Source organism: Dermacentor variabilis, chromosome 7, assembly GCF_050947875.1.
Source record: "Dermacentor variabilis isolate Ectoservices chromosome 7, ASM5094787v1, whole genome shotgun sequence".
Lineage (NCBI taxonomy): Eukaryota > Metazoa > Arthropoda > Arachnida > Ixodida > Ixodidae > Dermacentor > Dermacentor variabilis.
In genome coordinates this window covers 163,798,061-163,824,325 of record NC_134574.1, presented here as the reverse complement: position 1 = coordinate 163,824,325, position 26,265 = coordinate 163,798,061, and the positions used below count along the sequence as shown (strand labels likewise).

Here is a 26,265-nt window from a genome sequence, read left to right as displayed (position 1 = left end):
CTCAGGGTTAATTTGAACCAACACGGGCTGGCCGTTCACGGACATCCAAAGGCCTGTACATGCGATTTTGCTTAATTTGTTTTTATGAGTACAGCCTCAGCAATCAAACCTGCATTCAGCTGAACCAATCGCTTTCTCGCGCTCCTAAGGTGGAATTTCAAGGATGCAAGGATATTGGAGTGCACCTAGCGTTGATTATCTTCGTTTGTTTCTTTTATAAGATGCTTTATCCGTTTCCCGTGGTTTGAAAAGTGCTTGCGCCTCTTCTCGAATTCAGTTTTGGTAGAGCTATAAAACATTCTTTAAGAAGGTTGTAGCAAGCGGAACTAAATCCCTGCTTAGCAGCATCACACATGAAATCAGAATTATATTTGTTTAGAGTGGCAGAGTGACCGGCTACGAACTGCGCAAGCGCCGCACCATCTAACTCGCGGTAGCTTTGCTGGGATTCCTCCATGTTTGGTCTATATCACATGGACCGATTATGCGACATGTCCATGCGTGGTCTCAATGCGACGTTTGCCTCTGTTGATTTTTTAAGAAAGGTAGCGGACAAGTCGGGCGATTGTCCTCTGTAGACGAGAGGGATTCAGTCTATGCGATATTCACAAATTCAGCACAGCCTGTACAATAGTAGGGTGATAACACATGGTTTGCTGAAATAAATGCGTCCTTATTCTGCTTACTGAAATAAGGACACGTGTGATGACGGTCGTCTTACGTTTGTGGACTTCAGTGCGAGATCTGAGCTGCAGAAGCCTTTAGTATACAGTAGAATGCGCATTGCTTCCACGGCGACATTTCAGAAAATCTTCGAAACACGCTTTGTTTAAATGACAGCTACGCACTACTCTATAAGACATATTAACGTAACAACGGGAGTACAATAAGTGCTATATGCAGAACAACAGAGCTGGTCCCGAGGTATATGTATCAATATCACTTTATCCGAAGCAAATGAGCCACGTGTGAGATGTGCCTGTCTCTTCCATTGCCAGTTTTTCTTTTTTTTCCACTTACTGTTTTCAGCGTCATCTTATTAAACTGTAGCATAAGAGCTCGGCAACTGCGGGCAATGCTACCATCTGTTTTTAGTACATTTGATGCATACCATGCCTGACACTCCGTTGTTAATTGGTGTGCATTACTTAAAATTTTCAATTCACTCAATTTTCCCGTGGACCCTTAAATATTCATCTCGCCATCTTAATATTGTTATTATTTGATGCCACACATCTACATGTCACTGGTGAAGAAGATACGAAAAAAGTGTGACATCATGAAAATAGAGAATCCCAGTGTCTTCTTTATGCCGGTGACGCTGCTTCAGTATCTGGAGCTCCATGTCCCAAAATATTCCTTGTGGTTTTCTAGACACTCGAAACTGTGCGCAAGAATTGGTTCTGTTGGCCCCATGCAATTGAAACATAGTAATTTGTATGGCTATGTAATGGTATTTACCTCTTGATAATGGTACGAGTACGAGGACGATGTTTAGGCCCATGAAACTTACCCACCCATGCCTTGATTTCTTCATATGACAATTTTATTTGCATTGATGCTGTCGTCTTCATGTGCGACCGCATTTAAAATTACTCTTATGTATGAAACAAACAGACCAAAGAAAAGTTTTCAGCGAGTATATTTCCCTTATTCTGTGTTTCGCTGTATCTGCTTAGGTTGGTGACTAAAAGTAGAAACGCAAGGTGAACGCATTTTTCCGGTTTAATGTTTGGAGCTTCATGCATGCTCAAACACGTACTGCATCAACCTTGGGTCAATTATAAAAAAGACCATTTGCACGTATCGAGTATCCAGCCAACTCAGTATTGTTCACCATTCTCTTGAAAATGAGGTAATTCTTTTCAATTGACCTTATTGACTAAATAGGGCAATTATCAGCTAAATGGTAAATTATCAACTGAAATGTTAGAGTTGACTTAAAGTGTTGTATAGCGTATACTGAAACATGGCCAATCATTTTACTTCTCTAACGCTAGTGGCCGAGGCTGAAGTAGAGCGCGCGAGATCTGAGAAAGCACCGGCTGTGCATTTTCCTTGGTGGCATTAGGAATAGGTGTTTGTCACAATAAAACTGCTTCATTTGCTCGCTGAACGGATCAATAGGCAGCACAGGACGATTCCGAGTGACACAGGAGAAGACAACGATCGTTGTTACGGAACATCAGCCACAACCTCCTCGTCCTCACTGCAATTTTTCGGTATGAGAAAGGCTCAGCTTTGTCTCTACTTTTTATCGTCGTGAGCTGCAGACCGATAATTTCAGAAGGCAAGTTACCTTGTTACAACTAGAAACCAAAACCGCATATTTACTGAACACTCCGGTGGCAGATTCATGCACCTTTGCATGCACCAGCGAGCGTTAGTCCGAAGTATGTTTGTGAGCACTAAGACAGCTGCGCAAAAGGGCAGTCGTGGGGAACAGGTTTAGTTATCACGTCAATTTTTTAAGGCTTCGAGAAATTAAATGCACAATTGCTGTCTTTGTCCGGGGTTTTGACTTTATAGGCTTCAGACATGCACACGTTATGGTTGTGGAGATGACAAAAAGTTATTTTTGAACGGTTTCTTTTTGTCGACTTCTCCCGCAAAATTTCTTTACACTAATGCACAAGAAATTGCGCCGTCGCCAGATACAGCGGGTCCTGTCCTGTCTTGGCCTGTCCACTTCAGGCCGAACAGGTAGCCGTCTCTAACCTGTTTGTCGTCTTCACGGGAAGTGCGCTGTCGTCATTGACTGCTGATTGGTGCTCGCTACACTTGCCTTACCTCGGCAGCAAAGTTCTGACGCTACCTCGGCGATCTTCTTGAGATTAGTTCTGAATGTCGTATAGGTTAACGGCCTAGCCTACGGTCACACACGGGCAGTTCACGATGTCCCTGCAACGGTACAGTGCCGAGGCCTGTCACCGCTATGGCAAAATACGGCGAGACATGCCGCTCGGTGTTAGATGGCGCACCTCTCCGCTGCAAATAAATCATTACCTTTTGAGCAGTGCCCCCACAGGCAACATGCATTTGTCATTTCCTTTAAATGGTGTTCATTGGGGCGGCCCACGCCTGTACATCTATTCCCCTTGCTTGTGCATCAACGATCGGGCGCGTGAAATGGGTTTAATAAATATTTCATGACTCATTAACGCATCCCGTACGCGCGTGACTTTCTCGCGACTAAAAGGAATTTCCTGATTTAGTAATGTGTGTGACACCTCTGCATGACCCAGTCGGGAGCGATGACTGCAGCGATAGATTTGTTAGCAATAGATCCACGACTTTCTAGTTCGCTTCTTGTCAATGCTGCATAATTGCGTTCTTGAGCCTTGTTCAATGAAGAAATCATTACCTTGCACTTCGTGGCCCCAATAAATATTTTCTTGACTTCGGGCCACTGCTCTTCAAATGTACTCATCTCGAATGGGTAATGCACTTTTCTGTGCCGTATACATACTACTTTTACTGTACTTTTACTGTTTCATCGCTGCTCAGCGACGGCAGCCTCGGCGGTGACCTAATTCGGACGATTTTATTTCTCAAGAATTTTTTCAGTACAGCACAAAATTTTTGCTCTCCATGAACATTTTACGCCGAAGTCAATAGCTTAAAAATCAAATGAATTATTATTGTTAATTATTGAAGTACAGCCCCAAAGATCGAGTTCGCCGAAATGGCTGTGACAAATGCTGCAGTGGTTGCCTTCGTGTTGCAAGCACATGCTATTTTTTATTAAAGTCTTGGCATCAGTTTGCTCAAGCATGCAGTAATTGCTTTCAATGCAGGAACAACATTATGGTACCCTGGACGTGAAGGGTTCTAGAGACCATAATCAACCAATGAAATTTCTCTATAATTGAGGTCGTTTTCAGATTAGTAGACGGGGACAAGAAAATGAGCCGACGTGAGCGCTGTGTGTGTCCACTTTCTTGTCCCGGTCTAATAAGCTGAAAGTTATCTAGGTATACTCGTCGTAAATACATCTTTAATAAAATTAAACATGGGGGCCCTTGTTCGAGTTGTTCCACACATAAAGTGCCACTCATGGATTCCAAGAAGTCGCTGAAAGATTATTCAAATGAACTATGAACTTGCAGTGCTTAAATGACACGCACTGTGAAATAAACATTGTTGCCATCTAGCAGGACCACGTTGTGCCCACATTACTAAGCTTGTGGAAGAAATTATTATAATTACCATCAAGGAACTTGCAAAATGAGCACATGTGCTTCGCCTAGCAGAAATAGCGCAGCGGTTATAATCGTGCGTACATTCAACGAAAGAAGGCGCAACTACAACCATGTACAGAACATGTTGTAAAAGGCGTTGCGCCAAGGTAAAGCCCCAAAAATTCATAGAAGTAATCCAATTTGAGGAAATGCTTCATTATTGAGCCATCATTGCAGTCATTTGGTAGTGCACAAAAATTCGACTTTACAGCTGCTCCACTTACTATTTTTGCCTATTTGGTTTGCCATCATGAAGCCCATCATTCTACCTGGAAACAAGAAGAGACCTGTACAACATGGCGGGCCTACAGTGATTCGTAAAGCGGCAGTATAATGCATTCATTAAAATCAATCCTCAGAATGCCTGAGGAAACTCTTCTAGACTAGCTAATGTGGCCTGTGATATGCCACAACCAACTAAGCTTTAATGTTTGAAAAATAAAACTTTCTTCCCGAACTAATGCAACTATTTGGGTGGAGAACGCTTAAGCTTCGCCTTTAAGAGTGGAACACGATAGCATTCAAAGATCACTGGCTGCCTCTCACGCTTCACGGCAACTGCAGCTCACGCAACCGTAATGTTTAGAGGGGAACGCTGGCGGCGAACGCTGTGCACAAATGTGAGCTTTCTGGTTGAAACGCGGCCTCTTGCGCGGGCTCATTCTGGAGGTAATGCACAGCCGTGCTAAATATTACATCATTTTCAGGTTTCGGTTATCGTTTCACATTTCTAATATTTAAGTCTGATACCCCTGACACACGGGCACTCTAATGTCCTTTAGGTAAGGGGGACATCTACTGGCAAGGCGTTCAAGCGCAGTGACACACGATCAAGGAGTACATCCCTTCAGGCAAAGTTCCTTTGCAGGAAAGGAGATCGCGCATCTACTTTTCGAGGGGAAAAGGAGTTACTTTCAGCCACAGCGTACACAACTCGTCAATAGGAGGAAACCTGCCACACAACTACGGTGCCCCATAAGTATTTTTTTTTACCTTGCGAAAAGTTTTGAATTTTTGGCGGTAATGCGATTTCTCGGACAGTGAAGATTTACTTTAGCTATAGACTCAAACGTTCGCATCACGTCGATGGCGCCGTCATGTTGAATTCCGGCAGTGTCATTTCCTGCGTCGTCTTTATTGTGTTAACATCGTGAAACCATCGTTCGTTGCGCACGTAGGCCCGCCTTTCGCAGTTGGAGGCTCGAGGCTACAGCGGCCGAAGCAGTCAACATGAAGCATGCTCATGATGAGTGGACGTATGATGTTTTCCACTTCCGCCTTGGCTGCATTTATCTCATCTAAAAGAGATCCGAGAGCGACAAGCGTCGGAGCGACCTCAACACTTCCCTTATCGCTTGCGTTAGGCTGAGCCATGATGCAAATGCGCAGTTCTGTCACACGATCACAATTATGCGAATACCACATTGAATAAAACGCGTTACGCCTGCACGTACGAAGGAAGGGACAACAAAGACATGAAAAAGGACGACAGAAATGTGGTCAGCACCATAATAAACAGCATGCACGGCTATTCTAGTACACTGTAGCATAGCAAAACACCGACCGTACATAGTTGCTGGACCAATTCAAATTGCTGCTAAGAGCACGAACACGTGAATAAAATAAACTAATATACGCATTATAATCCGTCAACAACGATAAAAAATATTTTTGTGTTCTACAGTAGCTAAGTGTTATCTAAATACGCAGCTTTTGAAAAATGTTTTCTTTCTTGCTGCTTTAGCAAGCAGCACCACTTTTCTTGCGGCGTTCATGTGAGGAACCACCTAAGGAACTTGGTGCGGTGTGGTGTGTCATCGGCGCAACTCCTTTCGGCAAAGGCTCCTTCAGAGTAACAAAAGGGGTTCACTGCAAAGGACTTTAGTTTTGCCCGTCTGTCAGGGTTATGAGAAGATTTAACATAAAAGGCATGCGCTGTCGGCGTTTTGATTCATGACATTTGTTTGTGAGCTGTTATTCTCAAAACTTAGAGGAATAATTTTTCTACAATCTGAGATCAAGTATGAGCTATTTTAGTGAGAAAATGGTGCGGCAATATAACCCGCAGATACCTCATGTCATATAGAAAGGCGTGAGAAATACATATACCTATATGTATACCGATATTTTCGCTCGCGAACAACTTCGCCGGCATCGACACCCGATTTCCTGCGACACGGGGCCCTTAACGCTTCGCGTTGGAATGTCTGAAAGATGGGCTAAAGCGTGAATATCCGCAGTCAGTGTATTGAATGCGTGTGGGCAAAGGCAATTGTTTTAATCCGCGTGCTAATTCAAAACCGGTGCATCTGTGCACCACTGTCCCTCGTCGAATAGCCTGGACCTGGGTCTTCAAGATTGCTTGATATTTACGGTTAGGGTGAATAAACAATGAGAATCGCATACGGCTTTGTCGGTCTTCCGCGTGTATGTGGCGATGTGCTTATTTTTTTCTCAGATGAAACAATCCACGTGTAAAGCTGCTGCATGATCGATGGTCTGCACACCCTATCGACACCTCATGCAACTTGCTTAGGAAAAGCTACTCTTTCTACCTCGAAATGAGATTGATGCTTAGCAACCACTAGACCAAGTAACACTTGGAGCGCAGTGTGCATTATCTTCAAAGAAAGTACGTCATCTGTTCTTCAGTACTACGAAGTCGTCACATTTGACTTGAAAAATGCTGTCCGCCGCACCACATATTCTTAGGGTGCTGTTTCTCTCCAAACCGTTAACGTTTATTTCTCTAAATGTGCAGTGTTTTCTACCCACACATCTTGGTGTGCACATGGCGTGGGAGAAAAAAAGAAACTCTCAAGCTTGTCGGCAGGATGCTTGTAGACGAACATTCCTCTTTTCAAAGAACGCTACACTGTGACAGTGCAGCCTAATCAATTGGCATGATGCCATATGAAGGTAGACGCGCTGTACGGTTTCCTCTGCTGTCACTGAAGATGTGACTAACGATAACAATGATGTATCCGCAGCCTTAAGCCCTGATGGCTGCAGAGGAACACGTAATTAAATCAGGTTCGACTTTCAAGAGAGGCTGAAGATGATTATTTAAACTGCCCTCGTACTCTAGAAAATTTGACAAAAGTAGAAAATAGACTGTAACTCGACTCCTCAAAACCAAGTATGCGTAATCGGCATTGCAATCAAGAGAAATTTTACAATATTTGGCACCAAAATATTCCAATTAGGGTTTCAAAGATGTCATCGCAGTTGAAGGAATGCAGCGGGGTCAACCATCACTGTAGCGAAGGTACTCATATAGTGAAATATTTCTTTTTTCCTGTCCCGATGAACGCACTATTGCAAAGTTCTACGTTTCTTAATTAACACTAATAGAAGTAAAACTACACGTTTCAGCACAATATATGGTTTGATCTTTATATTGAAATGAAGATGTTGACTATGTGCGTGAGAATTTATTGGCATCTCCTTTGAAACTAGGCGGCTAGAAATTGTCCGCTAGCCTGTTTGATTTAATCAAATATGCTGCATATGTTTTTTTTATTGTAGCATTATTGTGTACATCTCATGATCTGTTTTTTTTTCTTCCTCAAAACTTCTCTATGTAGGTTGCACTGCTACCTATGTCTCTGGTTCAGGTAAATGCTGAACGAAAAGCGCCGCCATGTGGCAATACAAAGTCAGAAGTAAGCTACTTGACATCACATCAGTCATCAGACAATGCAAGACGATTCGCAATAGCAAAAAGACGAAATTTCACTTACCCATTCCCATGCCCATTCCCATGCCCATTCCCATGCTCATTCCCATGCTCATCCCCATACCCATTCCCATGCCCCCCATTCCCATCCCCATTGGGTCCATCGTTCCACCGTTTCCACCTCCTAGAAAAATTAGAACGGCACCAGTTCAATACGCGGCTCTTGCAAATGTCCTTGTGATGAAGTGTCACACACATAATTGGCAACAACTTGAAAAGTGTCTGCGATATAGCGGTCTCCACTTGTTAATTTCGCGAGAACGTTTCCCCGCTTGATACGTTTAACTATCGGTGCCCTGCGGCCGCATTCTAGGCTCATCGCTTTTGAGATACTGTCGCGGTAAATGGTGTCACGCCGTTTGCCCGCTGGCTGGACAGATGGTTATCTGCTAAATTTAATGCACCGAAAGTGATTGCACGGAAATACGGCGCCTGCTTGCCGATGTTGATCGGTAAATCGAAAGTTCATTCTTTAGAACGTCTACAGACATTATATCAAAGGACACTGGAGAAACAATAAATTAAGTTATACTGGTCGAGACTTTTTCACAGTCAATGTTCGCTCATTCTGCAACAGGTTACTGCGTCGTGTGGTGGCCTGTATATCGGGCAGATGAGCCGTTGTATAAACGGCCGCTTGCTTGAACGGGCCAACAACCTTGGAGCGAAGACCGGCAGAAATTCGGCGATCCACGTTGCCCCCCCCCCCCCCCCCGTGCGGACGCAGCCCACACTTCCACGGGGCGCGAGTCGCCCGCAGCTACTGTCGCACCCGAGCTCGGGAAATACACGAGGCATTCGTCACTCATTCCATAAGGCCTGGATGTGTTAGTTGAACATCAGTTGCATTACCTACAAAGAGGTTAACTATCTGCGCAGCTGAGCAATTCACCGTCCTAGGTAGAGTAGGACGCATGTGCTTGCTTCACACCTGGGGCGCTTGCTTTGGCTTTTTCAAAATGAGCGACCATTTTCGGAATAAGGGAGCGTAAGCTACGATGCAGTGGAAATTATTTTCCTCTTTATCGTACCTTTCAAGCCCTTCGGCTAAAACAACATGCCGCGTCCTTTAATACACGTCTGTTGAACTTGCTCTAGTGATGCAAACTATAGTTAGTAGTACGATAGTACTATCCATAGTGCACTATCGATATTGTAAAATCACGTGGCCTACCTCACGTAATAATAGCAACATACTCTTGCCGACGTTTTCGTGTTACCAGCTGCGTGCAGTGAGCTAAGAATTAAAAAAAACTATCGATGGCGCCATATAAAAATATCGGGATAATGTCGATTGTTTCATAGCAAAGTATTGCAATATTTTCATAGTACTGCTGCTGGTAAATTTTCAGGTATTTTTTCATCATTAATTTGCTCCCATTATCAATTGAAGTGGTCCATAAAAATGTTTTTATCAAGCGTTAGCTTCAGCGCAAATTTTGCAACAGATTCAGTTTTGTAAGAAGACGGGAGCTAAACTCACCCGTAGCTTCACTTCCATTCTGATGCCCATTGGCTGCGGGCGAGTGATCGTTTTCTTTGCCTAAACACATATAAAAAGCACATGTATGATACATGCTTGTGGTGATACAAGCTTTCTATGGTAAATATAGGTGCACTTAGTGTTAAGCAAGGCAGAAAAGGCTGAAAGCGCCACAGTTATTAAAGTTCTGAAGGAAAATGTGGTCAAACCTTTTGCTACACCCAGACAACAACTCGAATTGCAAGAGAATGTCCCATGGTACTAATGTGAGTGCCATAGACCAATTTCTTATATATATATATATATATATATATATATATATATATATATATATATAAACGTGAAGAGAGGGGGTTAACCGAGGGGCCCAATTTTTATTAGTCATATTATAAGAAGCCAACAAACACTGACACCAAGGACAACATAGGGGAACTTACTTGTGCATAATAAATGAAATAAAGAAACGATAAATTAAGGGAAATTAAAGTGGATGAAAAAACCACTTGCCGCAGGTGGGGACCGAACCCACAACCTTTGCATGCGAAGGTTGCGATACAAAGGTTGTGGGTTCGGTTCCCACCTGCGGCAAGTTGTTTTTTCATCCACTTTAATTTCCATCAATTTATCGTTTCTTTATTTCATTTATTAAGCACAAGTAAGTTCCCCTATGTTGTCCTTGGTGTCAGTCTTTGTTAGCTTCTCATGATATACCTACGCATACATGGCACAAGCATGGGTACGCCTTTTGCACCAACCTACGCGAACATATTTATGGGGATTCTAGAAACAGATGTCCTATCGCACTGCACTGACAAGCCCCACACATACGAACGACACATAAAAGACATATTCATAATATGGTGACATGGTCAAGACAGTCTAGATAAATATATAGCATTTCTAAACTCTTTTCATTCAACAATAAAATCCACATCAGAATCTTCAACTGAGTGCGTAAACTTTCTAGACACAACAATATACATTCACAATGGGGCGCTCATGACAACGCTGCATAGGAAACCACTCGAAAATCAACAGTGCCTAGAATATACGAGCCACCATCCCAGACAATGCAAACAAGGCATCTTTAAAGGCAAGGCCACACGAGTACGTCGCATTTGCGTTGAAAACCAAGACTACATAGACAGACTCGATCACCTTAAAGAAACCCTATCAAACATGAAGCACCCAAACAGTGGTCTTCAGAAAGCCTACACCACTGCAACCAAACTTGAACGAGCCGAGGACCTCAAGCCCCGCCAAAGGATCACAAGAACAAGAACGCCCTTTCTTACTTCGAAATTCTCAAACGCACTTCCAAACGGGAACATCAGAAGTAAATACTACCCAATTCTCACCAGCAACCAGGAACTCAATAAGCTTTTCCCGACCCGCCAAGAGTAGCCTACACGCGCAACACTAATTTTAAAGATATTCTTGCGTATGCCAAACTAAGGGCAAAGGTGAAGTTGTGAACTGGTCCGTGTGGCCGCCCCAGGAGCTCTACATGCAAACATATTCAATCTGCTACTACAGTAAAAAGTACAGCGTCGAATTACTCACACAAGGTAACTTTGGGTTTCAACTGCACATCAAGCAACGTAGTCTACAGTCTAGAATGTGCCTCTTGTAGCAAACAATACAAAGGTGAGACTGGACAACAAATTCATACAATGCTCTATGGTCACCGCGCGGACACAAAACACAATTTACCTAAAGCAGTAGCCAGTCACTTCAATGAACATGGTCATATATTCGACAAAGCGAGGCTCTATATGTTACAAACAAATTTCTGTTCACCTCGCGAAAGGAAATATATAGAATCCTACCTCATGCACATGTTTAATTGCCTACACCCAACGGGAATTAATTTGCCACGTGTCAACTTCGAATCTTTGAAAGCGGTAACTTAAATGTGAAATTCTGATATCATCAACCAAGGCACAAATCACATTATGCCACCAGCTAACATTAATTGTTAACCTCACCTATTCCTCCATTTCAAAAAAATTTTTTTCTCCCTACTACTCAATTTAGTATACTCTTTCATGTTTTTAAGTTCATATCAACTCTACAACCCCCTTTTCCCATGTACACCTGCCCTCGCCCGCTCCTGTGCGCGCCAGCCTCCTATTTGTTATTCCGGTTTCGGTTCCGCCCCTTTATTTTGTTTTGTCTGTTTTTTATTATATATATTTTTTTAAACGCCATCACCTACATATTCCAAAGTTCCAAACGCCGGTATGCCTTTTTCGGCGCCTCAGCCACATAGGGTATCGCCATTTCTGTATACCGCAGTAACGACACCTACGTTGGGCTACTGGGGCTAACGTCCCTTGAAAGACCATGGCGCTGCCTTCCAGTTACCTCATGCATGCACCCCAGACTCCTTGTCGCCGTCTTAACCCCTTGTATTTACTCTACGCATTGCTGCTACGCTACTAAAGTCACTCTTTGAGCTGATGTCTTTCGGGGTCTTTTTTGTTCCTCGCGCAGTAACCGCCTGACTTGCTCTTCTAATTCCACAAAAATATGCCGCGAACGACACCCCTGAATGCTCCCTAACCTCTCGCTTCCCCAACACCTCCCGCATGGCCCTCTTTTTCTTTTCTTGTTCTTTATTATCTTTCGGTGTTCCCCCTTTTTTTCTTTCTCGCCTTTTCTTTCTTTTCTCCCCACCTTACCCCTCTCCCGCTCGTGTCTCCTCGTTTTGGGAATCATGCTCAGAGACGTCACGCGACAGTGCTCATTCTCTTTGAAGTCTCTCGCTTTGCAACCAGCCGCCACCGACAACAACCGCACGCGACGTCACTGCACTAACCCTTTAAAAATAACATGCCGAGGATGACTAAGCCGCCTTTGACGAAGATAGGTCCTCCTATCAAAACGTCGGCCAGCTTTTCTGAGGCACCGTATCCGTGTTTATAACATTTACACCACAGCGTGCTATTCCATCTGTCAACACTTTCTTGATTTTGTACCTTAGGGTAGGGCTTTCGTTTCGAGGTAGCGTGTAAGGTAGTAGGTGACCACGATGATCCATTTTGCCCTGATACCGACGCCCGAAAGGATCTATCACAATCTGCTGGGGTGGTCGGCCAGGAGGTTCAAAAGTCTGTAGCAATCCCGCTGGCTTACTTGGTGGTGTCTTGTGTCCTTGACAACCTCGGCACGTCTTGACGTAATGGGCCACGTCGCCGGCCTGGCGTGACGAGTAGTGCTGCACTTGTATCCTCGGAGGCGTATCGGAGAATGCGAGGTGACCTGCCCTTAGATGATCCTGCGGTGCATGCAGAAGGTAGTTGGAGCGAATAGGTGAGGAGTTCTTATATACAAGGACGTTGCTTTTCCGCCTAAGTACTCTAGCGACAACATCGGTCTTGACTTCTAGGTATTCGACGAGTCTTTTTAGTTCCCAGTCAACTCTCTGTTGAGCAGCGAAGTCGTGTGCTCTTATATTTCCGTGAAAAGCGTCCTCGTCTTTCTCGTGTTGCGGTGGTGGGTAATTTGATGCGCCCGACAGGCAATCGGCATCACATTGTTTCCGTCCGAACTTGTCATTCACAGCAATGTAAAATTATTGCTGTCCCAAGCTCCGCCGTAGAAAACGACCTGAATGATCCTTTAAGTTTGCGAGCCAACACAATGCGCGGTGGTCGCTTACGTACGACATTGAAGTGCATGCCGTAAAGGTAAGCGCGAAATTTATCCGCAGCCCGAATGATTGCAAGATATTGTTTTGCCGTCATTCAACATTTAGATTCCGCTTTCGATAGCAACCGTTAGCCGTAAACCTTGACCCTTTTAAGTCCCTCTTTCCTTTGGACAAGCACAGCGCTGAGGTCTACGTTACTCGCGTCGGTGTGTACTTCGTTATCCGCGTCTTTGTCGAAGTGTGCAAGCGCTGTGGCGGTGCCTGCAGGCATCGTTTGAGCTCCTGAAATGCGGCTGTCAGCGGCGTTTCCTGCTCAAAACTCGACTTTTGACTTTCTGAGATGATTCAGTGGTTCAGTGATGCATGAGAAGTATTTGACGAAGCACCTCTTATAGGCGCCCAGACAAAGAAATCCGCGCACAGCCAGCTTGTAGGCGGACTGTGGACAGTTCTTTCCTGCGCATCAGGAAGAGATCTATGCGTCCTGATGATGATACCCAGGAACAATGGCACTCCCTGCATAAAGCGGTGCTTTTCGGGCTTCAGGGGAACTCCGGATGGCTGGATTTCTTGAAGAACTGCTCCAAGGCACATGATGTGTTGGTCGAAATTTGCCGCAATAAGAATAGGGTCATCGAAGCAGACGAGGCAGATCTTGCACATCAAGCCAGTCCATCACGCGCTGGAACATTGCAAGTGATGAGCAAAGCCTGAACGGCATGAGCTTGAACTACAACAGGCCATGGGGCATGATAGAGACGGTCTTCTCTCGATAGCTCTCGTCGACTCCAATTTGCGTGTTGCCAGTCTTGAGATAAACCAACAAAAATATTTTGCGTTTCAGAATCGGTGCAACCCCTTGCCTATTCGTCGGACGAAGAAAACATCCTCCCTTACATTGTTCAGCCGACAATAATTGACCTAAAAAGGCAGAGTCCCACCGTTTTCCTTCACTAAAAACTATAGGTAATGCCCACGGACTCTCGAACGTCAAGATTATCTTGTAGCGCAATATTTCACCGAATAGTTACTTGATGGCTTCTCGCTGTCCCGGAAAAACTTGGTAGAGTCTCTCACGAATCAACCGAGCCCATTCTTCAGTCTTATTGCGTTGCTTCGCAACTGGCGCTTGTCGAATCTTTCATGACGGCAAAATGCACACCTGGCATTGCTGGAGAAGGCTATTGAGCTATTCCTGCTTGCCTTATTCATAGAAAGACCTGTTTATGTCGAAGTTTGTTTGATAACTATGGCCGTCAAGGTAAATGCGGTAGAATCTGAGAGCAGAAACGTATTTCGATCTTCCCCAATTTCATTAGTGTCTGTGATCGTACTGCCCGAATTGAGGTTTTTGTACTGAACTTTGTCAAGGTCCCCTTTGCTTTCCCACTGTGTAGCGAAGCGATTCTTCTTGAAAATTTCACGGTCGATTAGTCGATGTTGGTAACCCCTCGACAACAGCGTATAGGTCTGTGGATACTATGTTGCGGATGGAAATGATGACGCTGGTTGAGTCGGACCGCGAGAGGCGCTGCACACTCTTAAAAAAAGTCGACACATTCACTGGCTAAACACTAACATGTGATGCCAAACAAAGCTCACTATCTTCTGCTAAGTTAGGCGCTTAAAGTGGTAGTAACACTCAGTACCTCTTGATGCTAGTGAATATCACCAACTCAAGCACTGATGACGACCAACATACAAAGGCTCAAAAAACTAAAGTTGCTCGTGTACTGAAGCACCATTTAAAGCAGTGGAAAGTAAATAGCTGGGCCGCCACTGGAGCCACAATCGACAAAACTCTAAAGAAGGCGCTTGATAAGTTGTACTGCTACATAAAAACACGACAGCATGATTCTTGTTATCGCAAGAAAGCTGCAGTTTCACTCACCCTCGTGCTCTGATTTGTTATACTGTGTTGTACGCTTGCGCGTTGGCTTGTTCTTCCCGCTCCCTAAAAAATATGCACATTTTTTTCCGTTTCATACGCAGCACTTACATGTAAGGTCGATGGGGCCCTCAAAGTGGCCAGCAAGCATCAAAGTCATAAAAAAAAGCGCTTCATTAGCGATGAAATATGCACTTCAACCGTACCACTCTCGAGAACCCATATTAATCTTGGTATACGTCACCCAGCGTTCCGAGATGACAGCGTGCATGGTCTTTGAAACTATCACAGTTTCACCCTAAGAGAGAAGCAGTGAATGTGATAGCTGCATGTAAGATATTACACGATGTTAAAACTTGTAGTCGTATGGCAGTATGAACTAAACTAAACGTAAGCTACTTAAGTAAGATCAAACTCTTCTGCCAGGGGTCCTCTGTTTGAATCTTGCCATCGGATGATTTCATTTATGTTCATTAATTAAAGCAAACGTCTTTCAAAGCGATTTTACCACCACATTTCTCTATCTGGCATGTTTCAAGCCTCTTTCCTGGGCCAGTCACGGAGGTAGTGCACAGCCGCGCCAGTAAAATTACCTAACTTTAAGTTGAGCTCTGTTGTTGCTTCGTACTTTTAATATTTAAGCCTGAGAAAATGAAAGGAATGCGTTGCCGGTGTTTTCTTTCATGGCATTTGTTTGTGGGCTACCATTCTCAAAATTCTGAGAAATAATTTTATCAAAAAGGGAAGACCTTGTATGAGAAACTTTAGTGATAGAATGATGTGGCAATACAAGCCGCATATACCGCATGTAATGTAGCACGGCGTGGCATATAGCATACATATACATAAATATATACGCAACCTCTGGGCGACGCCAACGCCAACGGCGAACACTAAACGAAGCCTTCCGACGCGTCTAGCAACGAGCGGCCAGGAGTGAGCGCGCACTGGTAAGTCTGCCTGCGGTCTGACATTGACTTTCGCGTGGTTCGAGGCGAGTTGAGTGTTCAAAACTATTCGAAATTAGCGATACCTGACGGCTGCCCGACACCAATGAACAGGGATGCCAAACTCCTACGCGGTCGGCCGCGGCTGAGCGGGAGCTGACTGTAGTCGGCCGCTTCCAAAAGTAACTATTATATATAAATTCGAAAGAAGATTTTCGCATACTAGAAAGCTGTTTATGTAGAAAAGTTGATTGTTGGGCTAGTTGGTTTTCCATAATTAAAGCAGTAACTTGGCACGATAAAAGCACAGAAACAAGAAAGGTGGACGAAGACAAGCGCTACTCACAACTGTTTACTGCAAAAATAGGATCATACATATATATCCCCGTATCACGCATGCGCATACCAAGCAAAAGAGAACAGACACATGCACCTCACAGGCGGTGGCGCAAGAAGTCAGATTCGGCATCTAGTAATGAGATAGAAGACTCACTTATACACCTATCTCTATTATTCTAGATAAAGAAGGCCTCAAGTGTAAGCCTAGAATAGGCGTCACCGCTGCTGCCCAGAGTAGTAGTCTCAGAAAATTGAGCGTCACAACCACACGCGGTAACATGAGCCACCTCATCCTCGCTTTTCTTCAGTTTTTTCGTATGCTCGATTTTCTAACCTCCCTCTGGTGCCTTGCGCGCGACGGGAGACTGCGTGCTTCCTCCCCGCTATCCTCCTTCGCGCGCGCGAGATTGAGCCGCCGTCATGGGCTCTCCCTCGCAAGCATTCACTCGCGCATACAGCGTACGGCGCGCGGCCGCGATGTTTATAGGGAACGTCACGGCGGCGTAAGAAATGTGCCTGGAGTGCCCGTATAACTGCGGTCGCAATAGTATGCCCAGAAACAGTAGGAAAAAAGCGCACTGATGCAATGACTCTCCTTCATTGATGTCACGTATTGGTCAATAGCAGCCGCACATGGCATCTGCTATAGAAATTACAAAATAAAGCATCCAGAAAAGGATGATGTCGCGCTCCACTTGCGAGCTCTACGCGCGGCGCACGGCTGCTGAATTTGGCTGAGATCTTCGCAGCAGCGTATATGCTTTCCCCGGACGGCGATTCTTCACCAAGCGCGAGCGCTAGTTCAGGACTCCTTTAAGACTTACGCCGTAAGCTGAGCTATAAGGGCACTTGATCTAATTATAAGTTACTGGCATCAGGTAGTGCAAAGGAATCGCATCGATGAGGAGGTTCGTAGCAGTATACTTACCTTATTTAAGTTCGTAGAATTACTTACGAGGTGTTCCCAGCTTCTTCAGTTTCCTCCCCCGGGCGTGTCTGGGGCGATTTCCTAATGTGTATCGAAAGTAACTTATGTACTACGCCCTGCATTTTTATTTAAAGACGCATCGTAAACACAATGACTAAACACATTGGTTACATCGGTCAGGGCGCGCCGGTTACGTACACGTGCAGCATCGTTCTACATTGGCTGCCGTGGCCGATTGGTGTTTTTTTTCTTAGTGCTATTTGACAGCTATGAAGCCGCTATCATGCTTTCGTGGTGGACTAGCCGGTGCAACCGCCTTTCACTGGGCTAGAAGGGCTTTGCAAACTGCAACAGCTATCAAAGGAATTATTGCCGTAGAACTCTGAAGAACACCGATGAAAGGGCGCCTTAACTGGAATAGAAAGCCGTATCCTCAATATACTGGGGAGTGCATCAGGTCCTGCATTGCACCAGTTCTGAGCGAGTTATGCTTCTCTGTGTTACAGAATACGCTGTCTGCGTTGCCTGAAGAAACAAATGTGAAGAGAGTGTAGGGGTGCGTTGATGATTTTATATTTTTATTGATTGTTACACTGCGGAGTTAAGCCTAGTTGTCCATAATATTCTAATCATAGTTGAATGATCTCTTATGTCGGGCATCTACGGCCTGTAGAAGGAAAGGCATAGTTCTGGACCTAAAATTGAACCTTAGCAACTGCAGTCTTTGTCGGAGTTACAAGCCCTCTGCTAAAAAACGACTCCTACTATATCATTCTCGCATTCCAAACTGGTCAGGTGAGCAATCGTAAACATTTGTTTTTTTTATCGTACTCTGCGCGCACCTTCAACGATTTGATCGAGAACCGCGTCAATCGTCTAAATCAGGGTGCCCTTACAATGAGTCGCTTGCCGTGGCTGAGTGAATTCTTAAGACAGCATGATGCAGAAGTAAGGGGCTCTTAAATTCAACAGAAAAAAAAGCGATGCATTAATGAATTACGGGTTTTTGCTCGCCGAAACCACGATTTGATTATGACACACGCCTTAGTGGGGCATTGCGGGTTAATTTTGACAACCAGGGAATCTATATCATGCCTCTAATGCATGGGACGTGGGCGTTTTTGCATTTCGCCTCCATCCATCAAAATGTGGCCGCCGCGGCCAACATTTGATCCCGCGACTTTGTGCTTCGCAGCGAAAGACCAACCGCTAAGCTTCCGCGGCGGGTGTTAAAAAAAAGAAACACTAATGGTGCTGCAGTTCCCAACATTCATATCCTATTGTACAACTTGGAAAAGATTTCCCGGCGTTTAATTGTAGAAGCATTAGTTTTGACGCGAAATAAGCAGGATGACTAAACCAAAGGCTACTGTCAAACACTTCGAGAAAAGGCATTAAAGTAACAATATCAATACAAATTTCGGAGTTCCACATGCGAACACCATGATTTGATTTGATGCACGTCGTAGGGGGGAGGAAGAGGATCTACTGATTATTTTCGAACACCTGGAGTTTTTTTAACATGCCCGCAACGCACGGTACACGGGCTTTCTGGCATTCCACCCCCATCAAAAATTAATCAGCCATTCCACTCTGTGAAAGAGGACGAGCAGCGAAGCTGTAAGGTGTTTTACCTCAATCGACGGATCTCTGTATATATAGGTATTATTATTATTATTATTATTATTATTATTATTATTATTATTATTATTATTATTATTATTATTATTATTATTATTATTATTTTAATTATTATTATTATTATTATTATTATTATTATTACAAACACGGGGCTGTCCGTTTTCGTCCGGTAGAAACCCATGTACTTTCAGCAGACGGGAATTCTGTAACGTTTACAACTTCACTACGAACTAACTAATTATTACAAGTAAATGAAATTCGTCGTAATGATAGAGTCGTTTTAACGGCTAATTTCAGTATAACTTTTTCCAAGGTACCAACAATAGGTTGAAAGCTACAGAGCATTCGCGAGAAACTGGAGACGAATTTCTTTTTCTTTTCGTGTCGACGCGACGCGTAGACGGACGGACATCGACCACCGCCGCAGGGTAGCTATACATAGCTTTGCTGTTAAAAGATCGCTGGTTGGGCGAAGTGCGCCATTTATCGCGTACCATTTTTATGCAGTATGTTTTACGTGAGGTAAAGAAAACGCTGACTTAACGAACAGACATGGGAACGTAATAACGTAATTTTCCGGTGGCTAGCTGGCTTGCTGTCATTGCACGTCTTTGTTTGACCAGTGCAGCGTCGTGGGTAAAGCAAGAGAACAGCCCAAGCATGAATCAGTCTAAGCCATCCGTATTCAAAATGTATTCGACATGTGCGCGAATGCAGTTTCCGAATTACTATCTCCAAAGGAATCAGCTAATTTAAATAGTCATGCAGCTAGGTCATCTTCGACGTAGCGTCACGCCCCAGTTGACATGCGCAAAAGATTCATGTCAAAGTGCATGCGCTTCCCGAAACAAGCAGCAGGAAACGGCAGCGTGTGTTGTGGTTATTTGACACTTCTTCTCTTTGTAACGCTGCTTCGGTCTTTGTAACGCTGCTTCGGATCCCATTACTAAATGCCAGCTATAGCCCGAATCGCTGCCTTGGTACCTTTCGTGACTAGGTGAATTGAATACTTACCCACAAAATATGATCCAGGCTTTCCAACAAGATATCGTGGTCCCTCTAGAAATAAATATAAACGCATCGTAAGTGTCTCCAGGTCTATGGCATCGCCTTTAAGCACACGCCGTCGCTTCTGTTTATCGCAGCCTTTGCCGTTGCGTTTTATTGGAATGGAGTGCTGCTGGAGGCAAGACACTCGATTCGCTTCCCGTGAGCAGCGAGAAGTCTACGTAACGAGAAGAAGCAATTGGCGAGATAAAAGTGTTCACGTTCTTCTATATTCTGTCACGTGGCACAGGCGTGATACGACAGGGTGGCGTTGTAAGTTCAAGCTACAATACATTCAAGCCATAGCCTCTGGTCTTATGTTGCCGTCAGCGTTCGGTGCATGATCACGAGAACTATAATCTCATTGGTAGCAGCTTATTTTATCACTGGACGACCGAAGTGTTAAAGAGCGCACCCTTTTGTGTGTTTTTCAACAGGGAGTCTTAAATTAAGTGCATTTCTCCTTCAGATGCCAACCTGTACGGAGCAAGATTTATATCAGTGAGTTCGAGAAAGTAGAAAAGCAGTTTGATGAAAACCGACTTGCAGACAACGTGCCAAGCCATAACAAACTAATTGAAGAATTGAACTTGACGAGGGTGGATGTTCGGCCTTGTTGCTAAGCCATAGTAGCACTTGCCTGTTGGTGCCTGTTATATATTCAAGAAATTTCATTTCTTTCGGGTAAGCAATTCCTTCTTTTTACAGAGAAAAAGAAGTTGCATTGGAAGTGTCGCGTAAACCATTCTTGTTTTGTCTCGCATCCTTAAGAAGCTAGAAAAGACTGCCGCTATAACGTAAAGCGGTATTAATCCAAGTGTCTGTTGATGCAAGCGAGACCAGAACGGCAAGAAAGACTTTGAGAAGTAGAAAATTGACTTGTTGGATAAATTACAGCTACAAAGAATTACGTGGCTTTTCTTCCTGTAAACAATAAACCATTTCCTTCCATAGTTACTATGCTAGAATACCAAAATCTTGAGGTGATATTTGTTTCTTTTTGATTGTGTCCGACATATCAATTATTGATACTAGCATAATCACATTATTCCTTTTCTTATTCGAAAACAATAGCCCACAATCTGCTGCTTATTCATATCGCTCTGCTTTTCTGTACAAGTGCCTTTATCAGTAGCGCGAAGTCCCGATTAGTGAATAAGAGAAGGCAACGAATTAATCAACTGTTGCAAATGTCTTATTTGGGAGGATTTCAGGTATAAAACTGGCATCTGCACTCGTCATTCCTACTGGATCTCACGTGGATAATATTCATGCGATTAGCATTCTTTGGGAACTTTACGCACTTTTCAGTTTTTTCATTCGTTTATAATCTTTTTCACGTCAGTTTGGGCCACCGGGTATGCGCCGTTGGGTATGCCCAAGGATGGCAACTTGGGCCTCTGGATCTGGGCAACTGGACAGGTGACACTGGCTTAATGACACGTGACACAGGTGGCACGTGCCTTAATAGACAACTTCGGTCATTGGGTATGCCCAACTGGGCGTGTGATACAGGGTATGCGAATATTTTTAGCCAGTCCTCTAGAGCGGGGATATAAGACCCCTGCCTCGTGAATGCCGTTACTTCGCCAGCGGCAACTATCCTGAATGTGTCGCCTGCCTCTTGGTTACAACATTACATAAGAAACACAGAATCATGTGGTGCCCGGGACACCCCACAGCCACAGGGAACGACAGAGCGGACAGTGCAGCTTGAGTTGTGACTCACCGAGTGAGTGTCCCCTGTCCAGACAACCTCCTCCCGTCCCAAGCGTCCCACATGCCTCGGTATGTCCTAGAACACCAGCGTCGCGAAAGACAGCGTTGGCCCCCACCCCACCCTCGGTTAAGTGTAAGGGAAGCGTATGAGTGACGCCGCCTGCAGGACAAATACATACCCGCACTTACGCTTAAAACATGCCATCCACCCCACCGCATACATGGGCACTTGCCCGTGGTGCGGAGTCCAGCCAACTCTCGCCCTCATTACGTGTGAATGCGAGCTTGGGATACCAAAAACTGATATGCCTCACATTCCGGCGCCAAAATTCAGAACGGAGCATTGGGAGACCGGGCTTGTCAGCGAGGGAAAGGAGGCCCAAGAGGCACTCTTCGACCAAGCATGGCGGGATGCTGAGGCCAGTGGAGCCCTGTACTAGGGGCCACACCTACCTGCTTCCACAACCCTTTCCTTATAAAATAAACGTTGTTCAATCAATCAATCAATCTAGAGTGGGTAAGTGCCGCTGGATAGATGTTTGGATAGTCAAGCAAAAGAAGCAAAAGTTATGAAGTCAGCGATGAAAATTCAAGCAATCAGTTACAGAGAAGTGGAAATTTCGGCCTCAAAAGCGGCCGAGTGGAGAAAAAGAAGTGAACAGAGCGGGACCAGGGTGTGCATTGAGGGCGGATCGTTGAGCTGCATGAAAGTGAGATGTTGTCGGTAACTGAAAATTGAAAAAGTCGGTTGCATAAAACTGGAAAACTTGGCAATAGCACGTGTAGTCACATTGCTTCGATGGTTCTCGCATTAACGTCGGCATACATAAGCAAATTAGTCCTGCCATAATTTTTTGCTGTAGGAAAGCAATCAAGGTAACGTAGAAGCTTTACTGCGTAAAATTATAACCAATCTGCATAGAAATAAATACACATAATATGTTGCTCTTCTGACTGTTCAATAAGACAAAATGGCATTAGAAATCATCTAGGTGGCTGACGTCTATCACTGAATAAAAAGACTAACATTTTTCGAGTGTAACATGAAAGATAGTCCCCAGTAAGACTACCCTGCTCCTTTGTGCGGAGAAACAATTCCGGAGCTTATTTCCTGCGCTAGGTCTACCTCTGTACACAGCTCCGTGAGTGCGTAAATATTTATTTATTTATTTATTTATTTATTTGTATTACCTTGCAGGTCCATCGAAGGTCATTGAGAAAGGGGGCAACAGTAATTACATGACAGAAATATAGGAAAGTGCAACATCGTTATAGAATATTAACACGCAACGAATTCAGATTATCACGGAACGTTTACTGATTGGAGATGGATGCAATGTGACCCGAGAGACTGTTCCAATGTGCAAGTACTCTTGGTAGTGGTGATGAATTTGGCAATGAATGCGCATGAGGTTAAGTGCGTCGTGAAAGCCACGAGATGTGCGCAGAGGAGCATGAAGCGGCAAAAATTGAAAGTTAATACTATAAATGTACCTGTGAAGCAGCCATAAAAGAGGAATTAAGCGGCGATCTTCCAATGACTGAAATGCAAGCGATGCGAACGATGTAATGAGAACATATCCCATCATCGTAATATCCTTGCGGCAAGAGAGGCAAGGGCACCTTCTGCTTTGGCCTACATGGGTAATATATTCATTGTGTACAAGGAAATAAAACTACACAAATTCAAGATTTCTGCAGAGAGCTATTGTCATGGCTTGTCATCCATTCCCGGTCGGCGCGAGGTCATCGATGGGGTAAACATGCCGGTTGGTCGTTTCATCCGCAATTGAACACAGCGAATGAGTCAGAGTCGGGAGAAAGACAGAAAAAATATTTGTCGTCTGACAATGACACAAAGAAACACAAGAACGCTAACACGCATGTGCTCAATATAGATCAATGATGAAGACAACTGAAACGCAATGAAGTATTCACAAGGGATAAAGAAATTAAGACTACACAAAACACACTTAGTGCTGGTCAAGTAAACAGAGTTCAAAAGAAAACAAATGATGGCATACGTAGGCCGGGCAGCAAGTCCATAAAGCGTGGAGTCGACGGCAGAGCTTTCCCGAAGAATGCTGGCAAGTCGATCGCGTTGCGGTGGATGCGATTGCTGGGCTGGGTTTTCCAGGAGTCTAGGTCTGACGTCTTCCCTCGAGCAGGTTGAGCTAACTTGAGGGGAACTACCGTGAGCTTCGTTGCAGATGTTGGTTTGTCGTATCTTACGCCAACTCATAAGAAGCCAACAAGCACTGACACCAAGGACAACACAGGGGAAATTACTTGTGCTTAATAAATGAAATAAAGAAACGATGAATTAATGGAAATTAAAGTGGATGAAAAAACAACTTGCCGCAGGTGGGTACCGAACCCACAACCTTCGCATATCGCGTGCGATGCTCTACCAATTGAGCTACCTCGGCGCTGTTTTCCCATCCACCTTCTTGAGTATTTATGTGTCCTAGTAGAACCCTGGGAGTGTTAGCCAGCGCCACCACTCACAGACCTTGGCGGCGGACGTGGAACGTCCTTCTTGCCGCAGGCGTCACGAGAACGTGATCTTTCTGGGTGAAGGCAACTGGTCAATAAACCCACATATGCTACCTGAAGGCGTCAATGTAGCCGGATTCGAGACCCTCGTTATGTAATGAACGAGAAGAACGGGGCTTAACCTAGGGGCCCGATTTTTATTAGTCATACCATAAGAAGCCAACAAGCACGGGGTAATTTCCAATAATTTATCGTTTCTTTATTTCATTTATTAAGCACAAGTAATTTCCCCTGTGTTGTCCTTGGTGTCAGTGCTTGTTGGCTTCTTATGATATGACTAATAAAAATCGGGCCCCTCGGTTAACCCCCTTTCTTCTCGCTCCTTACGCCAACTAGTAACTTGCATGATGAACTTGAAAAAGGGGGTACCAGCGAAACGCAAAGGACGCGCACACAAGGAAAAAGGGTTAGACACGGACGGACCAGCGTCCGTCCGTGTCTAACCCCTTTTCCTTGTGTGCGCGTCATTTCTGTTTCGCTGGTACCAGCGTCCGTCCGTGTCTAACACGTTTTCCTTGTGTGCGCGTCCTTTGTGTTTCGCTGGTACCCCACTTCTTCAAGTTCGTCGTGCACCAACGGGCCCAAAAGCTTGCGCTAGTAACTTGCAGTTCAGACGCGGCTAGGCTGCCCAGGCGATACTGGACGGCACTAGCTCCTTGACGCTTCTCAGCAGATTGTACGCTCAACTTCTAGACTGCTTAGCTCGGTCTAAAACATACCTGCGTTTAAATAACTTCTCCTTTCGCTAGTCCTCTGTATTGGGGAATGACAGATATTGGTGACGATCCAATCAAGTTCACCCAATTGTATACCGGCTCCTCCCGAGGTCTTCGCCATACCCCTTTTAATTAGAGGTGAGGGAACGGGTGATTCACCCCTGCTGTTAGAGGTCGAGCACTTGTATTGCACCACACACGTACACCCTTGAGTCCGTGGCAGGCCTCTGTTGTTTGTTCACAAACACAGGAGAAATGGCGGCAGCCGGCCATACGGCGTTGTCGGCACACATACACTGTCAGCAATTCGTGGACACAGGATAGCACAGCGACACCACATATTTCGGAGTATTCGCACCCCGGCCTTCTTAGCAAGCTTCTCAAGGCACGCGCGGGGCAGAGAATACACAGGGGTTCCTACAAAAAACCGTCGGGGCGTCACGGTCGCGCCAACGACAAAAAAGCAATAATCTCTAAACCTGCCTTCGACTTCTTTCGGCTGCTTGCCCGAATGGCCGTCGATAACCGTCTTGCTCACCGGTTCCTATTCCTACGACCCTTTGGCACCAGTTGATCGGTGATTCGCCGAATCGAATGCCACGCCGTGACAGCTATGCATGAAGCGCACTTCCTTATGGAGACGTCGCTGAAACCGTAAAACTTAAAGCACAATCTTACTTCATGAACATGTGACCGCTGTCCTTACTTGCTTTTTTCGTCCGTGACTGCGGTGGTTTATGCAATAATGGGGTGTCTTTTCTTGGTATACCTAGAAATGAAGGCATAAAAACGCGCTTATATATAACCCGATTTATAACAGCGTACGCTAAAAGATCCCGCAATTATTGTCTAAAAGTAAGGAATGTTCTCGCAGAATTTAGGCAGAACCCATCCCACAATGGAACAGTGGCCTTAAATGGAAGCGGAAACACTTTTCGAAAAAAAATGAGTGCTCTGCGGCATTCTACAGTTTTGAGTCCCCTGAACACGAATATCTGGTTCAAAAAGAGCGGAAACAAACGCAAGCGGCTGTTTTTTCATGAAAACGCGCACCAGCGCCTCAGGGCATCGCGCGGACGCCGCTGTTGCCCGTGATTGGTCGGGGCCGCTGTGACGTCATTCGCGGCAGTCGCCTGTCGGCGCCGCCGTTTCAGAGCGTAGCACTGTTCTCTTCTGGCTTCATAGCTGAGTCACGGCTGAGTTGTAAGCATTATGGAACGTTCTCGCTGTCTCGGACAGCTTGTATTTTCACCGTACATGTTCGAGCCGACAGCCGATACGGAAAACGATGGCGGCAACGGCGGCAACGACGATATTGAGTGTGCCAACAGCGAGAGCGATGTGTGCACCTTGTCGCGCGTTGGAA

General features: G+C 44.9%; 1 protein-coding gene and 1 long non-coding RNA gene across 7 annotated transcripts in view; one reads left to right on the top strand and one right to left on the bottom strand.

Moving 5' to 3' along the window:
• LOC142588396 (uncharacterized) overlaps positions 1 to 23,322 on the top strand; it is a 101,051-nt gene extending 77,729 nt beyond the window's left edge. For all 3 annotated transcript variants that reach the window (XR_012829714.1, XR_012829713.1, XR_012829712.1), the window contains 2 exons: positions 20,378 to 20,592; positions 22,826 to 23,322. This is a non-coding gene — a long non-coding RNA (uncharacterized LOC142588396). The remainder of the gene's footprint in view (positions 1 to 20,377; positions 20,593 to 22,825) is intronic.
• LOC142588394 (uncharacterized) overlaps positions 1 to 26,265 on the bottom strand; it is a 62,800-nt gene that overhangs the window by 10,633 nt on the left and 25,902 nt on the right. For 2 of the 4 annotated variants that reach the window (XM_075700039.1, XM_075700042.1), the window contains exons 3-9: positions 25,606 to 25,668; positions 19,876 to 19,920; positions 17,248 to 17,301; positions 15,010 to 15,072; positions 9,464 to 9,523; positions 7,985 to 8,104; positions 4,466 to 4,510 (exon numbers count right to left, since the gene is read on the bottom strand). In XM_075700039.1, the coding sequence (XP_075556154.1) occupies positions 4,466 to 4,510; positions 7,985 to 8,104; positions 9,464 to 9,523; positions 15,010 to 15,072; positions 17,248 to 17,301; positions 19,876 to 19,920; positions 25,606 to 25,668 (450 nt within the window). The remainder of the gene's footprint in view (positions 1 to 4,465; positions 4,511 to 7,984; positions 8,105 to 9,463; positions 9,524 to 15,009; positions 15,073 to 17,247; positions 17,302 to 19,875; positions 19,921 to 25,605; positions 25,669 to 26,265) is intronic. The other 2 variants (XM_075700041.1, XM_075700040.1) reach the window with 2 other exon arrangements.